The sequence below is a fragment of the Lampetra fluviatilis genome, chromosome 6 (assembly GCF_964198595.1).
Source record: "Lampetra fluviatilis chromosome 6, kcLamFluv1.1, whole genome shotgun sequence".
NCBI classification, from domain to species: Eukaryota; Metazoa; Chordata; class Hyperoartia; order Petromyzontiformes; family Petromyzontidae; genus Lampetra; species Lampetra fluviatilis.
The window spans coordinates 1,129,847-1,151,934 of NC_136280.1; the positions used below are offsets into that span (position 1 = coordinate 1,129,847).

At 54.1% G+C, this 22,088-nt stretch overlaps 1 protein-coding gene across 1 annotated transcript in view; it reads right to left on the reverse strand.

Annotated features, from left to right (window-relative positions):
- Positions 1-1,110: 1,110 nt before the first annotated feature.
- Positions 1,111-22,088, reverse strand: part of LOC144932997 (polypeptide N-acetylgalactosaminyltransferase 9-like) — a 37,666-nt gene continuing 16,688 nt past the window's right edge. Inside the window, 5 exon segments of the mRNA XM_078857419.1 lie at positions 1,111-8,269; positions 8,751-8,918; positions 15,692-15,787; positions 17,951-18,088; positions 19,458-19,643. Coding sequence (XP_078713545.1) covers positions 8,147-8,269; positions 8,751-8,918; positions 15,692-15,787; positions 17,951-18,088; positions 19,458-19,643 — 711 coding nt within the window. The 3' untranslated portion in view covers positions 1,111-8,146.

A 22,088-nucleotide genomic window follows, 5' to 3' on the forward strand; every position in this document is an offset into this window, starting at 1 on the left:
CCATGCCGGCCTTTATAGGGAGGTCTTTTTCTTTGTTGTATATCATGCAGTGCTGTATATTGTAGATGCCACTGGTTCTTGTTCTGTAGATGTAGATGCCACTGGTTCTTCACGTTCTGTAGATGCCACTACTTCTTCATGTTCTTCAGATGTAGATGCCACTGGTTTTTCACGTTCTGTAGATGTAGATGCCACTGGTTCTTCACGTTCTGCAGATGTAGATGCCACTGGTTCTTCACGTTCTGCAGATGTAGATGCCACTGGTTCTTCGTGTTCTGCAGATGTAGATGCCACTGGTTTTTCGCGTTCTGCAGATGTAGATGCCACTGGTTCTTTACGTTCTGCAGATGTAGATGCCACTGGTTCTTCAGGTTCTACAGATGTAGATGCCACTGGTTCTTCACGTTCTGCAGATGTAGATGCAACTGGTTCTTCATGTTCTGCAAATGTAGATGCCACTGGTTTTTCGCGTTCTGCCAGATGTAGATGCCAACAACGCCATCTATTTTATGGCGGTTGAACCAACGACTCTCGGTCCGAACAGGCAACTATAACATACGGGACCAGGTTTGTTCGTATCTCTGAAAGTTCGTAAGTCGAGTGTTCGTAAATAGAGGAGTCCCTGTACCGTGTAAAGTACAGGTAGTGGTATAGTATTAATAATAGTGTAGTAGTAGTAGTGGTGGTGAAGTAAAACGTGGGTGTTGACCACGTGGCCACAAGAGCGAGTGAGATGATCACGTGGTGCAGCTCCGTGCCCGCGTGCTTCCCCAAACTCCTGCAAACGTCGTGAGTGGTAACATCGTCAGCACGCCGTGCGCGCATGTGAGTGTGTGTACGTGTCCCGGAAGACAAAGGCAGCCAAGCCGGGCTGCGGTCACGCCGCTCTCCTCCGGGATGAATGGGTGCTCGCTGTCAACACGACAACAGCCCATGTCCTCACGGGGAGTGGCAGCCTGAGTTCGATCCCCTGCCACGACGAGCATGACGTCCAGCAGTGGATTTCGGGGCCGGGTGCACGTGTTTTGTGCGTGCACGTTTCAATCATTCAGACTCAATCATTCAGACTTGGCAGAGTTGTTAGTTGCATTTCATTTATTTTACCGAAGGGAATGATGCACGGTTAAACAAACATCGTGACGCTGATGCTGCTGCTGATGCTGCTGCTGATATTGCTGATAGAACACCAAGGGAAATAGCCTCCTCGCCAGAGGCAGATCCGTGTGACAATTTTATTTGTCGATTCACTTCGAAAAGTCGATGAAGCCGAACGAGCAGGCTCAGCAAGTCGTGAGCCTGCCGCAGTGCTTGGATGGGCCACCACCACCCACAACCACCACCACCACCCACAACCACCACAACCACCACCACCACCACGCATAACACGATGTTATAGGAGGCTACTGCGGGGCTACGTAGTGGCGCGGTTCAGCAAATTAGTATTTTGCTGAACTGTGTCGTCTGCTGCCCACATTCACCAACCGGCACTAGCGAGCGTGGCGGTTAAGTGTGGGACAAAAAACAACAACCTACGACCCTCATCCAGTGGGTAGATTCATGACAAAAGGGGGCTATAGAGTGCATGCACATGTACTTGGCGTCGGCCACGTGTCTCCGTGCGGGCAACCTTTGTGGAATTCCCACAAATAGGTATTTATTTTATCGACCCGAGTAGAATATGATGATTTTCACACCTGAAGACGGACGCTTGTGTTGCGACCGAAACGTTTTTTTTTATCTACGTGACTTTACGGAAAGAACCAGAAAGTATGATGATGATTGTTGTTGTTGTTGATGATGATGGCCGTGATTTAATGACCGATGGTTTGGGGCTGCAACATGAGCGTATAGCATAGCAATGTTTAGGTAATATCACAAAATATACATGTCGAAATGCATCCGTATGTTGTGAGTTGTGTGAGCCCTCTTAAAATGGAACAATGTACGAGCGGGTTAGCTGTGCGGGCCTCTTGTTCAGCGCACGCACGTGGAGAGAGACGCACGTGGAGAGAGACGCACGTGGAGAGAGACGCACGTGGAGAGAGACGCACGTGGAGAGAGACGCACGTGGAGAGAGACGCACGTGGAGAGAGACGCACGTGGAGAGAGACGCACGTGGAGAGAGACGCACGTGGAGAGAGACGCACGTGGAGAGAGACGTACGTGGAGAGAGACGCACGTGGAGAGAGACGCACGTGTTCAGATCGACTCCCAGAGCCACACTCAAGTCGCACGCTTTACACACACAATGCCATATATGTTTGTGTATATATATACTCTCCTGATTATGTTAAATTGCTGATGTGTCTTTGATATTTACACAAACGCACACTTAGGGGTGGAACTATGGAATTGTAGACATTTGCTGGTGCGTTGGCATATGGTGCACAGATAACAACAAAAACTCGACATTTGTCAATAACACCATCGGCCTTAAACGGAAACAAAATATAAAGACGTTTTAGGCAATGGACCTAATTCACAGCACAGGGTCATTGCCCGACACGTTGCCCGTTATATTTGTTTTCCTTTTATTGCCACATTCGTCAATAACACTGCCTTAAAATATAAGCATATAATAGGCGACGTTTCGGGAAATGACCCTGTGCTATGAAGGGCAGTTGTCTGAAACGTCGCCGATTTTATATTCTTTTCATTTTAGGTCCATGCTGTCATTGCCGAGTGTGAGTTTTTGTTTATATTTATATATGATTACAGCAGTACCATGTTCGAGATACAATTAAATACTAGAATTTAGTTACATTACAGAGACTCCTCTACTTACGAACGAGTTAGGTTACATTTGTATAATCTCCTGTAGATGTAGGTGCCACTTGTTCTTCACGTTCTGCAGATGTAGATGCCACTGGTTCTTCGTGTTCTGTAGATGCCACTGGTTCTTCATGTTCTGCAGATGTAGATGCCACTGGTTCTTCATGTTCTGTAGATGCCACTGGTTCTTCATGTTCTGTAGATGCCACTGGTTCTTCATGTTCTGCAGATGTAGATGCCACTGGTTCTTCATGTTCTGTAGATGCCACTGGTTCTTCAAGTTCTGTAGATGCCACTGGTTCTTCATGTTCTGCAGATGTAGATGCCACTGGTTCTTCATGTTCTGTAGATGCCACTGGTTCTTCATGTTCTGTAGATGCCACTGGTTCTTCATGTTCTGCAGATGTAGATGCCACTGGTTCTTCATGTTCTGTAGATACCACTGGTTCTTCACGTTCTACAGATGTAGGTGCCACCACCGCCATCTATTGTGCGGTGGTTGAACTTGCGACTCTCGATCTGAACAGGTAACTGGACATACGGACAAGGTTTGTTTGTATCTCTTGAAAATTCGTAAGTCGGGTGTTCGTAAGTAGAGTAGTCTCTGTATGGTGTATTGTAGCGCCTCATTAACACAATGCACGCGATTCGATTAAGTTGAAGATTAAAAATTTACGGCAATATTCAGAGTGTAAGAAGCACCATTTCCCCCTGCATTTTAAAGCTTAAGTTGCGAGTGCGTCTTACAAGTCGGTAGTGCGTGTGTGTGTGATTTGTTTACTATAACTTCAAATGGACATCGGGCACGAGTTATGGGGTGCGTCTTACTTTCCGGAGCGTCGTACAATCCGGTAGGACATGGCAATTGATGCATAGTTCCACCCCATAACATACATACATAAACGCAAACATACACACGCATTCACCACCCCTCTCCCCAACCAACCTAATTTTAAATGATCGAACACGTCATTCATGTATAATACATTAGGTCTATATATTATTCATCTGTAATCATTACATCTCGCGTACCGCAATGCTAACCGCAGTGTGAAGTGGCAGTGCAATCTCCACCGGGTGGGGATGTCGGTCTTGGGGTGCATTTTTTATGGGCTTGAGTTTGGGGGGCCCGCGTGACCCCCACGGTTCGTGGTGGGGGGGGGGGTATTGAGTTGTGTTTGCCAAGTCCAGGATTACACCATCAGACAGATGGAGGAACGCGTGGGGTTGGAGCACAATGCTTAGGATAGAGACCTCGTATTCATCTTCATCTAGCAGTGGGTAGATCATGATGATAAAACATGGGGAGAGGTTCATGCTCGGAATTGCACTCATGCAGGAAGACGAACACGTGGATTAGAGAATATACGCGGGTTAGAGATATACATTTTTACCGTGAAGAAAAGTGGGGGACGTCTCCTGCAGAGATGGAGCGATGTAATCGGCTCGTGTGCGTGCTCGCTATATGGATCGTTTACATTGTTTACATCGCATTGGCCGTGAGAGATGGCGACGGCTTTGAGGAGAGAGGCCTTCAGCTAGCAGTGGGTAGAGCACGTCTGACGATGGTGGGCATACGGGGTTGGTAGCAGTGTCACGAGCGTGGGGGTGCCTTGCCCCCCACCCACCACCACTGCTGGCCAAAACCACGAGTTGGGGCCCCCCGAGATCTGTTTTCAACAACCGTGTCAAAGAACAAGAAACTTATTTAAAACGCGGTTCAAATAGACTTGTTTTTTTATGAAAATGCTTTCATCTGCGTCCCACGTTTTATTTTAACTTAATGAGGGGAGGAACGTTTGGCTGCCGCAAATTGCGCACCGCACGCTTGCCTCTGTGTTGTTGTTGTTGTTGGCATAGCGGGTCGTTGTTGTTGTTGTCATCGCGTATCCAGTGAAGAGGAGCAGAGCCCTGCTTCCGGAGCGAATTGGGGGAAGGTCCTAGGAAAGAGGAGCCGCGATGTATAATAATAATGATGACGACGACACCCTCGGTGCGACCGTGCAAGACAAATCAAATATTGGGGGGCCCCAACTGACCGATTGCCGCACCCCCCGAGCTAATAACGTCGTTGCTACGCCACGGGGGGTGTGGATCTATGGTTACGTGTCGAGCTGTATCCAAACCTGTCCTGGCTGACCCCCCCCCCCCTTCCCGAACTGGCATTGACCAGCGTGGTGAAGTATGGCCAAACAGTGTCCCATGACCAACTGCGTGGATCAGTGACGCGACGTCATAATGGGCCATGGAAGATGTGAATGATTTTTGTGGTTGATGCATCCTCGTGGTTTGTACACGAAGTTCGCATATGGATATTTGGCGAAATGTCGTGCTCGGACTGTAAATGCTGTGGGTTTACTCTCCAACACAGCGGTGTGCTGGAATCGTGACGAATTGGCCATGTTCTGTTGCCGTGACAACCCTTACTAAGTGGCGGGTGGTGGCGGGTTTAACGGCACACACATTTACGCGATCTAACCCAAAACAACCTCATCAATATTTCGACTTTAATTGGTTACACTACATTTATTTAATAATCATGGCTTATGGCTTATCTGTTTCAGTCTCAATGCTTGTTGTCCGTCCGTGTGTTTGTAAGTGGGGAGCGGTGGCGCAGTGGTTTGGCGCACGGCGCTACGAAACCGCCGAGTTCAATTCTCGCTCACGACCAATAACAGTGGCAATTATCTGCAGTCTTACAATGAGTACCTGGTGCGGTGTGTAAACGACAACACTGGTGGGTCCAGAGCTGTCCGGACGGTGGTGCTGGCCACCCCCCCCCACCCCTCTCTCTTCTCGTGTGCTGTGCCGGCCTTCCTAGGTGCTGCCCGCTCACAGCGCATGGCCTCCCAAGCGTGTGTGTTGAAGGCTATGGGGGGGGGGGGGTGTTTTTTGTGCGTGTGTAATTCCCGTCGAGGATTCTGTTTCAAGGAGAGGGATAACCTCTCGATATGAATAAAACAGAACACTTCCCACGTCCCATCTCCATCGCTCTCAACCCAATTTGCTGCTGTGGAATTGAAACAAAAACCTCTAACAACACCATGATGATGATGATGCTGTAGTCGTGTTCGTGTGGGTGCCGTCACACAAGCATAGTGAAGACATGATGCTGTACTACTTGCAGTGTAACGATACCGTACATGCGAATAATATAACTGTAATTCGTGAATGAATTACACAGCACTTGCAATGAAGACATTCCGTTGTTAATTAGTGTTATGGTCGTGTACTTTGTTAAGAATTCCCTACTTGGTGAATAGATGATGCTGAACTTACAAGGTAAGACTGTACTTAAACTGAAGAGATGAAGCGATACTGCCGTGAAACAATCAGACTATGCTCGGTGAAGAAATTATACTGAAGCGTAATCGGTAAAGAAACGACACGGTTCAGATGATTACATTGTACTTGCAGGGAAGAGATTAGACGAATAGGTGAGGAAGCTGCTGCGCTCACGGTGAAGCGGAGGGGGCATCATCCGCCACGTGGCAGCCTGTGAGCGAAGTGCGACTGGGCGAGCGAGCGAGCGAGTGGCGATGTTATGTCTCACGGTGGTTGTCGAGTGTCTGGCAGCTCTGGCTGGGGTTGGCTCCGTCTCTGTGTGTGTGTCTGTGTGGGAGCTGTGAGAGGCAGCCGGGCTGCTGATCCATCAGGAGGCCTCTTAACGACCCAAGGTCGGGATTCCGGAGTTGATGAGCACGAGACCCCCCTGAGGTCAGGCGCGAGGGGCTGCAGCCCCCCTTAGGGGGCCGCAGTTCCCAGAGTTCATCAGCAGTGTCAAGGACGTGGAATTGTAACCGCGCTGCACACATCCCCGTGGGCTTCAGCGAGGAGCTTTTTGCCGATAACGGCGGCGAATTGTTTAAAATGGGACGAGGATCGGGAAGTCGAAGCCAGTCCAGAATTTGACTGCTGCTGGAAAATAATTGTCAACCGCTGCTGGGAAATGTTTGTCTGGAAGGCCAATTAGTGCGATGGACTTGTGAGTTATTTTAATTTGTTGTTGGTGAAACACACCCTTGTATTAACACCCACACACCAACGTGACAAGAGGGTCATGCATTGTATACCACACAATGCTGCTGCATGTGACACTTTGCACGCATCGTATCGGTGTGTCTGGCAGCCCTTTTCAGCCCCTCGTGGGGATGAATCATTTTATAAATATATTAATTATTTAAATGTGGTGACGTTAACTCTCGCTCCCTCGGCAAGCGACTCTTGAGATTTCCGCTAATGTTTTACAAAATGGATCTCGTAAACTGGCCTAGGCAATTTTTAGTTTCATCATTAACCTTTTTTTCTTCCTTCCTTGAACACATTACGCAGCACTCGGGGGCTCGTGAAGCACTTCATCGCGAGGGGTGCGATGTGAATTACATCTTAACTGTGGTGGTGGGTGGAATTGTTGTTGTTGTTGTTGTTCTGATGTTGATCATTCAGAGGTGGTGATGTGAATGTGGTGGTGGGGGTAGGGGGGGGCAGGAGTTGCAGTGGGGCTCGGGTACTTGTGGCAAAAGTGCGCTGCCCATTCCTACGGGACGGATTGTCTTTCCCGAAAGTGACCACGAAACAGCTGTGATGAGACACGTAACTCTAACCCCCCCGCCCCCCACACGCTGTCTCCTACAAAACAAAATCACGAGCCTCTTCCTCGGCTGGGTTACATTGGCAGCGCCGTACAGCTGGTTCGACGTCGGGCACGAGGAGCTGCCGTTAGAAATTAAAAACACCGAGATGGCCGCTATAAGTCAAACGCCGAAGACGGACGTACACGTACATTAATTTAAACACCTACCTGTACAAGTATTGTCGTTCATGCACTTGCTTTTTCTGAGTCGACTTTTAAGGCGTTTCCAAAGTTACATTTGGCAAAAAAGATATACTGTGCGCGCAAAAGTTGGGGCGGACTTTTGCGAGCGAGGATTCTTGCGGGGGGGGGGGGGAGGGGGGGGCACAGCGTCGGGCGTCGTTCCTCTTCCGTGAGCCGTCTCCTCGCACTCTCTCAGAGGGTCAATTCTCGGAATTCCACTCTCACCGTGAGCTCACCGCGGCTTGGTCGCTCCCTCCCGAGGGAGGGGGGACGGAGCGCTCCCCCTCGCTCTGTCCACCACAGTGACCCTTCCCGTGACTCTCCTCTCTCTCAGGTGGTTGCGGCTCTGAAATCCTCGCTCTCTCCTCTTGACTTTCTAAAGCTCTCTCTCTCTCTCTTGCAGAATGCTGATAATCTGCCATGCGTTGCCCACCGCTTTGAACGTTTCCACAACCCTCTCAACCACAAGGAGGCCGTTTCACCGTCCAGCGCTCGCTCTCCGGGTGATTGAATCTGACGACGCTCGCTCACAGGAGTCCCCAGTCCCGTGATCCGCACTCACAGAAGGTTGCGAATGTTCCACTGTTGGCCCGAGCACACGTGCATGACGAGCTCCAGGCCGCTGGGCGTGGACTCCACCTCGAGACAGCGCCGGGTCTTGCGGTTTACCACGGGTCCGTTCTGTAGGGGCAGATGTTGTTACAGTGTTTTCAATGTCAGAATTGATGTCACCTGGAAGGACGTGATCTGAAAACGAGCCAGGCTCGGGGTAGTTGTAGTTTGTCACGTGGGTGTTGGAGTGGATGTGTGAATGCCGACATGGCACGCAAGGGGGTGGGTGGCCAAAACCACGCCCGACCGCCTTTGTCTCCCCAGTGCTAATGTTTACACACCTCACCGTGTACTAATTTCAGAATCAGAATATTTATGCTGGAGGAATCCGATGAGATATGAAAGTCTTTTTCACAGATGTCCAGTAGAGGCTGAGTCGACCTAGGAGATGCCCAGGATTGTTTAAAAAAAAATCATCGCTGGTGTTGGCCATGAACGGGAATCGAATTCGCGTCGTTGGGTTCGAAGCGCAGCGCGCTGACCACGACACCAGCGCTCCCCACATACATTACAAAGACGCGCGCGCACACACGCACACACACACACGCACCTGCGTGAACTCCCAGTTGTCGCGCGTGTCGGGCCCGGGCCCCCGGCAGGGCAGCAGGCGCGGGCGGCGCGTGGACCCGTCGTCCTGCAGGCAGCGCGTGTCGGGCACCTGCGTGGTGGAGCCCGTCGCCCCCACCTGGAGACGCCCATCCGCCGTGAAGCGCACCAGCTGCGGCACAGGTCGAAGGCAACGCACGCACGCACGCACGCGTGGTCGGCGTGGGGCCCCCGGTGCAGGGGATAAAAAGTGGCCCCCTTTCCAATTGCCCCCTCCCCCATTTCTTCAGAGCCCTGGAGGTCTGGGCCACTTCGGTCACACCTCTAATTAGCACGGTGCGAAAGAAGTTCAACAGCCTTGATGCAGGTGCACCTCCTGCACACACGCGATCGCGATGCCGCTGTGTAAGTCTGTAGCTATCCAAGTCGACGTGTTCTCTCGGGTCTCCGTCTAAGTCCCGCGGCACGCTGCCGGTTATTGAATTCATTGTCGAAGCATGAATTGCGTCCATTTTGCTTCCCCGCCACTGTTGGTGAAGTGACATGATTTAGCGTTGAAATTCGCGATGCGGTAAAAGTGTTTAAACGGTGTGCGGTTGGTATGGGCGAGTTGGTGGTGATGTTTACTGTGGTGGTGGTGGTGGTGGTAGTGGGTGAATAGTGCATGATGATGTTTGCAGTAATGGTGATGGAAGGTTGGTTGTATTTGTTGGCGATTTTCACATTAACGGTGGCGACGGTGGCTGGCTGGACGGGGCCAGTGACTGAATTGGCTGAGGCCCAACTCCGCACTCGGCTCCAGCACTTTCCCCCAACTCCAATCCTCCTCCACCCCCACCCCCCTCTCGCCCACCCCCCTCCCATCCCCTCCTCGCCACCGCGCACTTCTTAATCTGCTGAGGTCGAGACGCCGTCTTGTGCCACGGAGAGAAAAATCCAGCTGAGCCACTCTCACTCGGCGGCGCATTCGCGGATTAATCGGCACAAAGAGACAAACCCCTCCGAGAACCCCGAGACTCCACGCACGCGACCCGAACATTGCGTGCCGCAACGGTTGTTTGTTGCTGTTGTTGTTCAAATGTATCATCGGTCACCTTCTATCCGCTGCTGGATGAATGCCTTGTCGAGCCGTCGCCTTCTCTGCAAACGAACCGCCTGCCCGCGATCTGATGTAATGCCGTGTGGTGGGACATCCTCTCGGCATTGTGTCCTTAAAACTCAACCGTACAATGTTTGTTTTATTTTGCCAGGTAAGGCCCCAAATGATAGCTCAACGAAGTGGCTTATCACGTGGACATTTATAGCAGCCAAATCCTCTAAACGCACATTGATTCTAAATGTGGAGGGAAAAACCGGAGGAACCAGGCGGCAGGGTCGGGATAGAACCCACGACCTCCTGCATACCAGGCGAGGCAGTTGACATCTCGCCTCCGTGGTGCCCCTTCCGTAGCTTCGCCCATCGTTCCTCCGTGCGGCGTGTCCTGCCCCGAGCCCGCCGAATGTGCTTACCGGTCACGGGACGTCGTCTCTAACCTGCGGTGTCGTCGCTCCCTCTGGCCCGCGGGTCTCTCCCCATGCCTCCACCCCTCCACGCTTGGCTGCCCGCTCGTGATCTTTTATTCCGTTTACTTTGTCAAAGTCCATGGTTCATATTTTGGTGACATTATTATTTATAATAAATAAAAAAAATTGTGTTAGATGAAGTAAATATAAATGTGTCGTTAACCCACCCGACGCGGCCAATTAGTAAGGGCTATAACGTAAACAAAACGTGAAATTAGTTACTACTTGAGCACACCGGTGTGTCGAAGAATAAACGCACAACGTGTACAATTAGAATGCGACGTTTTTACAACCAGCTTCATCAGGCGATTTTGCCATAATTGTGAAGAAGTCTTCCTGTTTCCTGGTCTTAAACAGAGTACGGTAACGTCATCACTGTGGGCCTACCAGGTGCAATTTCCTTGTTCACGTGACAAACCTCACTAATTGGCCGTGTCGGGTGGTGGTGGGTTAGCGACACATTTACGCGGTCTAACCCAAAAAACCCTTCAATACGAATGATATTGGTCCCGAAAGCCTATGGTGTGAAATTTACATCATTATTCCTTAAATCGTGGGTGTTGTGTGTTTTATATAACCAGAGGCATCGATGCTGTTTGGCCCCTGTGCCTCTGGGCTTGAATGGTCTGCACAGTTAGTCGCGGTCGCACGTCTGCCAAGATTCCAATCCGACCCTGGCGTAGTGCTCGGTGATGGTGATGGTTGGTGACAGTGGCGGTGGTTGATGGGTGGCGGTGGTTGGTGGTGGTGGTTGGTGGTGGTGGTGATATTGACAATGCCCTTCCCCAAACCCTGTTTAGGGAATCCTAATCCTATTTCGGAGTACACCCGCCCCCAAATCCCTAACTCCGAATCGCGTCGTCCCCGTCTCTGCTCCATCACAAGGAGCGGGCCGGGCTGCAGGCTCAGTGGAGCGCGCAGCCTGGCTCCGAGCCTGGCTCCGAGCCTGGCTCCGAGCCTGGCTCCGAGCCTGGCTCCTAGCCTGGCTCCGAGCCAGGCTCCGAGCCTGGCTCCGAGCCAGGGAGCACGGCGCCCGCGGGCTCGCGACGACGAGCGCCGTCACCCGGCGCTCGTCAGCCCCCAGGGGGGCGCGGGGAGGCGGCTCTCACTTCGTCGCGGTCGTGGTGGGGGAGGTGGTGGTTGTCAGTGACGTCCATCGTTGGCATGGACCGTGATTTAAGGAATTAAATGACCCCCACCCTCAGCAGCTGGGCCAATCCGGCCCGCGGCCACCGGTGCAGCTGCAATGCCTGCACGTACGTACGTTGAACTTCTTTCACACCGTACGTAGCCAGCCGTGCTCATCGGAGGTCCAATGATGGCACGCCCGACAGCTACACCAGTAGGCAAAGGAGAACGCACATTTGCGAGCTTTGCTATTTTTTCTCTCTCTCCGCAATAGGCTTGACAATTGTGAGAATGTGTCGAGACTTGGGATCGCTGGGAGTACTTGGAAGGTGGAAGAGGAGGAAGGAGGAGGCGAAATCTCTGGTTCCTAATAAAATCGGCGCTCCGTTGTTGCGCAGGCCCCATTAGCGGGGGTAATGGGACGCGATTGTCGGGACGCGCGTTCCAGGTTCTGTGAATGTATCATCGCTCTAATTGCCTAAAGTCAATTTGCGCTTGACGAGTGGCAATTGCCTTAATCACGGAGGCGACGACGGTGACGTCACGAGCGAGTGGCAATGTCGCAGCGCTCAACGCTCCAGATCCAGATGGGGCTCGCTCACTCTCACACTCTCACACTTGCCGTCTCACGTTCCACATGCAACCCACTCTCTGACAATAGCTCAAAGACAAAGATCCCCCGTATAGGCGTAATAGACTGTTGCGGCAACCGCTTGTAGCGAGCACCTATGAAGGCTGGGATGAAACACGATGGGGTGGGTGGCCAGCATCACGCCCGGCCGCATTTGTCTCCCTAGCGGAACACATCGCACCAGGTACTCATTTGAGGCCGAGTCGACCTAGGGGAGGCCCAAGACTGGTTCAGACATTCGGCACTGGTGTTGGTCGCGAGCGGGAATCGAACTGGGGACGCTGAGTTCATAGCGCAGTGTAGCGCTAAACGCTACTACACTACCACTCCCTACAATGGCTGGCATGCTCGCGTTCGCTCTCACACGCACACCACTCTGTATGCACCACTCTGTCACTCACACCACACTCGCACTCGCTCTCATTCACGCTCTGCAAGCACTCTCGTATTTACGTATGTTGAACTTCTTTCGCACCGCACGCAGCCGACATTCTCATCGCCCTTGCTCTTGAGGTCGCACACGCGCTCGTTCACCGCTGAACGCAGGCACACCACGCTCTCGCCGCGACCTCTGCTCGCGGGACGCGGCCAGGCTGCGCTCCGCTCACGCGGAGGGAGCTTCGTCCGCGTGGGCCGAGGGCTGCGCCGTTGCTTGCTTCTGCCCCCCCACCCCCCCCCCCCCCCGGCATTGTCGTGAACATTGTTAGCGACATTGCTACCGCTCCGCATCTGTGCCACTCGGGCGCCTCTGCCACAGCTGTCGGGATGCACCGCACATTGCCGTGGTCCGCTCGCTGTGCGGTCTCCGTTTGGGATGTGCGGCCTCCGTGCCACAGGTTCCCCCGTGCCAAGCGGCTGGGCCTGTGGGCCACGGCGTCGAGCTCGGGGCCTCTGGTGTGTCTAGGCCGGGCGCGAGGCACGCGAGGCCCACGGGCCGGGTACAGCCCTCACCCTCATTCTACGCGGGCACGGGGTGGGGCGGGGGCGTGAGGCTTAACCACTTCGACGCGGCCCACAAACGATGTTTTATCTGTTCTCCCAAGCATCTTAGCTGCACTCAATGGATTTCAGAGGGGACCATCTTTCGCGAGACAACGACACTCTCGTGATCGGCCACCTCTTGTCACTGCAAGGGCCTCTCGTGTCCATGTAATGGTTGCCCGCCGAAGGTGGTCGAAAGTCCGATCCGACCTCGGAGTCAGGTGAAGAAGTTCCTCAGCCCTGACTGGCTAACGTCTCGGTCGCTCTGGTAGACAACGCAGCGACGGTATCCCTGGCACCGTCGCTGGCCCGTGTCACCCGTCAACGTGTCGGGCTAACTCACCTGCCCAGTGACGCTGGCCGTGCCAATGGATGGCCGCGTTCAAACGGGACGCGTGGCAGGTGCGGTAACGGGACTGTCACTGGGCAGCGGCAGGAGCCAGACTCTCGCGCTCGGCAGCGCTGAGTTGGTACAGCTGGAGAACCTCGCTTCGGATCCAGGTTACAAGCCACCTGCGCTCAAACCGGGTGTTTCAAGTGTAGCGGTCGCCGCTCACTCTAAGGAAGGGCCTTGGCATATTGAGATTGGTTTTGCAGTTGATTAGGCTCAATTCCACCTCCTGGGAATTGCATGAGCGTGCATAAGATTGGTCGTTATCGGTTATAGCTGAGGGCAATGAAGAAATATCCATTAAAACCAATCGTTGTACTGTACTCTGCTCGCACGTCTCTGCTTCCCCGCCTTCTCCAGCTCGCGCTGACCAATATTGCGATCAATTGACCCCCACAACCCACACGGTGTGGAGAAGCTCCTAATCCAGCAGTGCATTGACAAAAGCATTGGACGTGTGTGTACATACATGTGTGTATGTGCATGGGGAGCGGTAGTGTAGCGGTTAGCGCAATGCGCTACAAACCCGGCGAACCGGGTTCGATTCCCGCTCACGGCCAACATCGGTAACGATTATCTGAACCGGTCCTGGGCCTCCCCTATTAGTACCTGGTGTGATTTGAAAACATCGGCACTGGGGAGACAAAGCCAGGCGGGCGTGGTGCTGGCAACCACACTCTTGCGTGCTGTTCCAGCCATCATAGGAGCTCGCTAACACCACATGCCCCGAGCGTCTGTGAAGGCTATATGGCAGATCTTTGTCTTTGTATGGCGAGGCACGGTTGGCTACGTACGGTAGCAAAATAATTTCAACGTACATACATACAGAAATGGAATGGCAATGGGCTGTATAATATTCTTATTATTATCGCGCGTGTGCGTGCGCGCGTGCGTGAATTTCTCGCCAATGTCGCTGCTCGCATGGCTGGGACATCGACGCGGTCGGCAATTCGCGCGGAATGCGGCGGCATGCCCGCCTCGGTTCCTGCGCCTCAACTTGGGCCGCCAGGCTAATTTGTGCACGCCAGTTATGGATAATTGCCAATTAAAACTTACTTTGGCGTAGAGTTTCCCATTAATTGAATGCGGCCTTAAGAGGCAATATCACCTGACCCATTTCTCAAATGTGCGCCCAATTTAGATATGCAAATTGGCGCAAATGTGGGCGCATTACGTCTACGCTCGGTACACATTGAGTACCACGGAGTGCATTGCGTGCTACGGTATACGCGCCCGGACTGCGCGTATCCGTCGTTATCGGCTGGTGGTGTGGTCGCGACTCACTGACGAGTCCCTATTTGGCAAAGCGTGCCGGTCTCACGCGCTGCCTAATGCATCCTTAGAGGAGTAACACAACGATAGAACGTGGATGTGGCAGCAGCTCAAGGTGCCGCACAGAAACTGCGCTTGCGATTATAGAGAGAGAGGCAGTCGGTCACTCGGCAGAGGAGAAGAGGCCACTCCGGAGCCTGGGTTGGACCATGGGACAGGGAGTCGACAGCACGAGTGGCTGGGGAGTTCCCAACCGTGGGGGCGGCAGAGGAGGTTGAGCGACGCCCACTGAGAGAAGGTTGACCGGGGGCCTCGACAGATTTGCCTTGGCTGTTGGAGGTGGGTCGGGTGAGATGAGAGGGGAGAGGCAGGAGAGTGCCTGGAGGGGAGTAGAGTGAGATGAGAGGGGAGAGGGAGGAAAGTGCGTGGAAGGGAGTGGAGTGAGATGAGAGGGGAGAGGTAGGGGAGTCGAGTCAGATGAGAGGGGAGAGTTAGGAGAGTGAGAAGAGATTGGGAGTCATGAAATGTTGGACCGTCATGGGGGGTGTCGCATGGAGTGGAGTTGAGAAATTCTGCTCGAAACAGTGGCGTTGGAAATCATTTTCGTGTCCCCGACTCCCCCTCCCCCCCATATATTTTGCAACCGCCGGCTGTGCTGCCTACCACTCACACCGCCACCACCTTGCCCGCGTCCTGCTTGATGATGGGCGGCGGGGATGCGCGAGCCCTCGTGACCCAAGATTGAGGCTTTGTGCGGTGATGCCATGGTGCGGTGATGCCGTGGTGCGGTGATGCCATGGTGCGGTGTATCCTGGCGCGGTTGCGGTGTGTCGTGTTGGTGTGGCGTGGCGTGCACCACGGTGTGGCTTGCCCAGGTGTGCCATTGCGTGGCATCTGTGAGGCGTGGCGAGGCGTGTCGTGGTGCGGTGTCACGGCGAGGCCGAGCGTGGCGACTCGTCGCCTGCCGTGGTTGCCCCACCTGCGGCGTCCACCCGTGGCACGGGTACACGATGGCCGTGTTGTTCTCCGGGGGTCCCTGGTCCAGGCAGAAGTTGTTCGCTTTGCTGTTCCTCATCTGCACACGGGACGGCAACCCCTTTTTAAAACCAAAAAAAAATCTGAATTCCAGACCGAAATTGTTTGACATACTATACCAAAGTACGGTTCGCTACGTACGGTGCGAAAGAAGTTCTACATACATACGTACAACGTTTAACAAGCCACGCCGTGACTGCACTAAATCTATTTTTGCTCGTTTGAGAATTACTTCGTCGACTTGTAGCGGGGCGCCGCCGCGTAGGGATCCACGGACGACTCGGAGGCGTCAGGAAAAACCACAGACGAGCATGGAAGGCAGCAGCAGCAGCCAGGCAATGATAAAGGGGCTCCAAACCCCCCTCAGCCCCAAAGCTCTGTAGTCTTCTACATATTAAGATGTTTTCAGCCGTTTACGGTTGAGTCGCGTTAACCAGGAAAACACGAGTCTCAAGACTTTTACTTCGGGAGGGATCCTGCCAAGTTTTTTTTTATACTTTAGTCGCGGCTCGATTAGTCAATCAATGAAGTTGTGATTTTACTTTGGCAATGAAATGGAATGAATTCCCTGCTGGTATTTGACGAGGAAATTGCTCCGTCTGATCTCCCGTGTTTTGAGTGTGCCTGGTCCTGCGTGGGATATCGAGCCGGCCCCATGTCAGGGGTTGTCGCGCGTCGGAGCGAAGCGTCCTGTGAACGATGATGGACGCGGTCATTGACGTGGGAGTTTTGAACGATCGCGGCAGTGAAGATTTTTAAAACGAATCCACTGCTGGTATGAAGGCCTCATCCAAGCAGCTGCCATCTCCCCTAATCCTGCAACGTAACAATCGACCTTAGCCACTGCACATTAAGTTATTTGTTAAATGTTAGTTGGTGGATCACACAAACATCGTGTGACCCCCACAATCTTCCTGTGCATACCCTGGCTTGCCGAGAGAAGACTGTGCGGCAAAGTACGGACTAATCTCCATCTGTTTCCATCTGTATGGGATACAGCGTTGGACCTTCGCACACGTAGATTTGTCTCCGGGTACTCCGGTTTCCTCCCACTGGTAAAATTACTTGTTAATTGGCTGAAAACACCTTCATATATAAAGGACTCCAGAGCTGGGGGGGGAGGGGAGTTGATGCCAGCACACTGAGTGGCTGCTGCATTCCCCGCTTCGAGAGCGAGCGAATCCTGTGCGGCGCGCTACAAGTCTCAATTGTTATTCTCGCTCCATCTCCGCGATGGGCGTCCTCTCGGACGCGTCCCATTCCTTGACCGCCACTCCCTTCGTCGTTCTTGACGTTCGGCCATGATGCTCATGCCACTTCCAATCCAGACATCGAGCGGCTCTCCTCTTGAGGGCCACGCACGCATCAGCTGAGGCGTGTCCCGGGCTGCCATGCCCCCACAGGTTTGAGAAGGTTTGTTAATCAGAAAAGAGTTTAAATTGACTTTGAGCAGTTCCCTGCAATCCAATTAATTTTAACCGGCCCTCTACGTCACTTGGGACCCGCGTGCACACACACACACAAAGACCTCCATCTTCATTTGTACCGCGAAATAATCATTAGTCTGCTGATGAGACACTGAAAGTTGCAACGGGTCCGGTGTTTGCTTTTATTGAAGCAATGCTGTTGAAATACAAATAACTCCCAGAAGGCCGTGTGGCCGATGAGATGTGTAATTTGAGTTTTGTTTTACGTGGAGAGACAAGTGCGGGCAGGTGGTAGTAGGCGCGACGTCGTCTTTGTTATTTTGCATCTCAATTTGATTCGGCGCTCTCTGCGTCGCGTGGGACGCGTGTCGCGATCATCCGGCGTGTGCGGCGAGTAAAACGGCTCGACTTGTATTTGAGCCGCGACTGGCGACGCCGACGAGGGCGATAGCGCAATTGGGATAACTCTTTAAAAAATGTTAACACTTATATGGGACTATCGTTTTTAATGGAAAAATCACGAATACACTGTAACATGACAACAAATGTAATGTTAATAAGCTTCAAAAAGTCAGAGTCTCCACTCTTTCGCCATCATTGTCAACGGACGCCCGAAATCTTCTCCAGGTGGTCTCCAGAGCCCGGAAGCACAACACTTCTCGTGGTATTGTTGCAATTTCTCAGAAGTGTCAACATTTCTTTTTGAAGCGCACCCCTGTATTATAAAATGTAGCCCATCGAAGGCGAGGTATGGGTGGGCGGTGGTGGGCACGCACCTCGCCGTAGGCGAGCGTGTTGTTGTAGCGCCGCATCTCGGGGTACACGTTGTCCAGGTACCACTCGAAACTCTTGCACTGGAGCCGCTCGCGCAGGGCCACTCGCTCCGTGATGTCGCCGATGTCAATGCCGGGGTTCTGATGTGGGGGGGGGGGGAAGCGGAGGAGGGGGAGGCACAGGGAGGCAGGTGAGAAGGGAGGAGAGTGGGACAGAGGGTTGGAGAGAGCCAGGGGGAGATGCCGGGAGAGCGTGAGAGGGGAACACACGGGTGAGAGAGGGTGAGAGAGGCGAGGATGTTTCGAGAGAGATGGGGTGGGAGAGCGGCTGGGGAGATCGAGAGGAGAAGAGGGTGGCAGTGAGCGGGCTAATTGATAGGTGGAGGAGAGGGAGGCAGAGAGGGTCGCAGGGAGGTCGGGGAGGACAATAATCCGGGAAAGAGATGGGCGGGTGGCACGGTGGAAGGTAGGAAGAGCGCCAGAGAGGGAGGCACGGAGTGAGCCAGATGAGAGAGCGGAGCAGGAAGGGTTAAGAGACGGAGAGAGCGAAAGGCGCAGGAGAGGGATGCATGTGGGGGGCATGTGGGGGGCATGTGCACAGCGGGACAGGCCGTGCAGGACGAGGAGTTCAGTGACGTCACGGCGGTGCCGCGCCTCCCACTCGCACACCGCTGCTGCCGCCGCTGGTGTTTGTTTATTTTATCCTCATCGTTGCGGGAAGACGCTCGCAGCCAAACGCGACTGCGGCAACAACAACAAAATCCCTCAACGGCGGCCACATGGCGGAGCGTGATGGAGGCACGTGTCAGGGGGTGGGGGGCGCACGTGACGTGCTCACCGTGGGGGGGGGGGGGGGGTCTATGCAAATGAGGGGAAGGGCGTGGTGGAGGGGGTATTGGGGGCCGGTGAGACGACACGGAGAGACGCTGACCCCGAGACAAACGCAGAGACCATGTGTAGACACAGAGAGACGCTGACCCCGAGACAGACGCAGAGACCACGATCTACAGCCCCCGACGGTCCTCTCATGCACCCCCACAAACCGATGTGAAGCGGAGCATGCAATGTTGTACTGCACTTACGATCGTGACTTGAAGATTACTCGATGTAGCCCAGGCCACCCTTGCGAAGAGCTATAATTTATCGTGATATATTTGTGTTGCTCATTACTCATTTATCCAGGAAAGCCACAGGTGAGTCGTATGACTCTTGTGCAGGAGGATGCTGCCACATTAATTATGAGTGCGGGGTGAAACCGGAGCGCCCGGAGAAGGCCCCACGCCTCGGGGCGGGGGAAGGGAGTTTGACGACATCAGTGCGGTGATCCGCCAACCCACGCCGCTGCTGCTGCTGCCGCTGCCTCTCCAGTGCTGGGTTACAGTCGACCACGTGTAGCAGCAGCAGCAGCAGCAGCATCGCCACCACCACCACCGCCGCCACGGCCCGTGAAGAGCCAACGGAGATATTTGACGTTGCCCCTCCCCTGCGGGTCTCTGTTTGAGCGACTCACGCTCATGGGGATGTTCCAGGCCATGTACACGTGGCTCTTGAACTCGTCCATCCACACCTCGGCGGCTCGGAGCGCGTTGCGCTTCATGTAGAACTCGAGGTCGCGCACGTACGGCTTGCTGCGCCTCTCGATGTGCGCCACGCGAGAGCACGGCAGCACCTCCATGCTGCCGCCGCACTGCCACACCTGCGCCACGCACACGCCCAGGGGGAGGACCACGCAGCGACATCGTCGTCATCATCGTCTTCTTGCAGTCTCGAGTTAATCAGATTTCCAAGATGCGCTCTCAGTCTTCACCCCCCCGCCTCTGGCTTCAACACAAAGTAATCGTTTGGCGTATTGTTGCAAATTCTCAGAAGTGTTCAAACATTGTTTTGAAGCGCCCTGCATTTGTCCTGGCTTAAGAGGCCTTCCCCTTGCCGGCCACCCCTGAGGCCGCCTCTCCAATGCCGGTCTCGGTAAAGCCGCCGCCCTCCGGCCTGCTCGACCTCCACGTGTCCCGCGCTTCGCAATCAGGAATCGAACTCGGGTGGCAGAGGGTCCACGCCACGGTTTGCTTTGACCGCTGCGCCGCCGCTCCCCACGCCATCATCATTATCGGCTACGGTAATCTGCGCAAGTGTAAAATGTTGTTCGCCTTCGAGTCAATACCGGGGCAGTCCCGCGATTTCGTGAGTGCGTTTAACTCTCGTTAAAGACTCGGGCAAATCAGTGGTGTCATGAGGAAAGCGGGCTTTACAAGGTCGCCGCGTTTCCGACCCAATGAGGGCTGTAATTGGGTAATTGGGATGGGAAATCATTCTCCCACCCCGTTTCACGAGAGCGAAATCCCACCGCGTTGGTGGTGGTTGCGGCGGCGGCGTTGTCGGACGCACGCGGCATGACTTTGTCCCTCTCGGGATCGTGGTGGGGTCGCGGTGGGGTCGCGGTGGGGTCGTGATGATGGTGCTGTCGGTTTCACCCACACGTGCGCGCGTGTGGGTGGAATGGTGGCGCGGCGGTTAGCGCACTATGCTGCGACCCCGAGCCGACCCCGAGTTCGATTCCCGCTCACGGCCTTAAATTGGCGACGATTATCTGAACGGGTCCTGGGTGCGCCGGTGTTAAACGTCGCCGCAAGGGAGACAAAGGCGGCCGGGCATGGTGCTGGCCGTCTACCCACTCGTGTGCGGCTCCGGTCTGCATCGGTGCTACTCGCTCACAGCACTTGCCCCAACAATGTTAGAGGCTGTAAGGAAAATAACCGATCCTCGTTGTCTGTCACTCTAGATGCCACTTCGCCTCATCACCCCCCACCTACGTCTCGTCGGGGGTGGTGGTTTGTGCCGCCACCCGCAGGGAGAACGTCAACATTTGTGCGGCGAGGGTCCACGGGGTGAACTCGCGCCGCTCGGGTTTGTGATGTTGGTGATGCTGCTGATGCTGCTGATGCTGCTGCTGCGTTGGCAGTGGTGCACAAGCACAGACGACAACAACAGACAACAACAACAAACTCTCAACGTGTTCGTCAGTAGTAACACTGTGAGTGTGTGTGTGGCCTTAAGGTGCACATTGGCCTGGCACAAGCGCCGTGGTGACGTCACCGCCACTTAGTGGCGAATGGCGGTGGGTTGTTATAATCGGCGACGTTTCGGGCAATGGCCCCTTAAATCGCGTGGTAGTTGCGTACGCGCGCACTGATCCTTCTTCGTAAGAGCGACATGGCCATGAAGAAGGGTGATTGCCTGAAACGCCGCCTGTGTTATAATTGTGTGGGCAGTGCTAATTGACGAGTGTGAGTTTTTCGTATTCTGTGATAAAGTGACGACGACGACGACGATTACTACGCACGCAGAATCTGCGTGTGCGGCTGTGGTCTTGGGGTCTCGCTGGAAGCTCATTTCCACCTCCGCCGCACGAGGAAGATTTTGAGAAATTCAACAAAAAAGATCCAACAAATGTGCGATCAATATTTTGGAGATAATTAATTCTGGTTTGGGCCAGAGAATCTGCGTGCGTGTGGACGGGGTGGGGGCCGGGGCTAGTTGGGGAGAGGGAGGGGGGGGTACAGGGGAAGGAGGGGGGTGGTGGAGGAGGAGAGGGGGGAGGCGATCGGTAGGGAAGGAGGGGGGTGGTGGAGGAGAGAGGTAGGGGGGTGCCGGAGGGTAGGAGATTGGAGCAGGATGGAGTATGGGTGGTTGGAGTGCTAGGGGAGGGGATGACGGGGGGGAGGGGCAATGGAGGGAAGGGGGCTAAGGGGTGGGGGGCTATGGGGGGAAGGGGGGGCTATAGGGGGAAGGGGGGGCTATGGGGGGAGGGGGGCGCTGTCTCTCCATCCGCAGTAAGTCGGTCGGCCCGCTTGTAATTGAGCGCGCGTCCGCACGGCTCCGCGACTCCTCCTCCGGGGCGCGCGGCTCCGCTCCGCCGTTAACCACTGCGCTCCCGGCCAGCGTCGCTCCAGTCGAACATCGATTTGAGAATCGATTGTTCTGAGCGCAGTATTTATGATGATTGTCCGTGTTGTTTTCTGCTGTTGTTGCGCGCGCGCGATCTAACAGCGCGGTCGCGGGGAGTTTCACGTGAGGATCGCGCGAACGGGTTTGGTTTGGTTTGGATCGCCAAGAGATTTGTGGAAGTCCCTCCCGGCGCTGG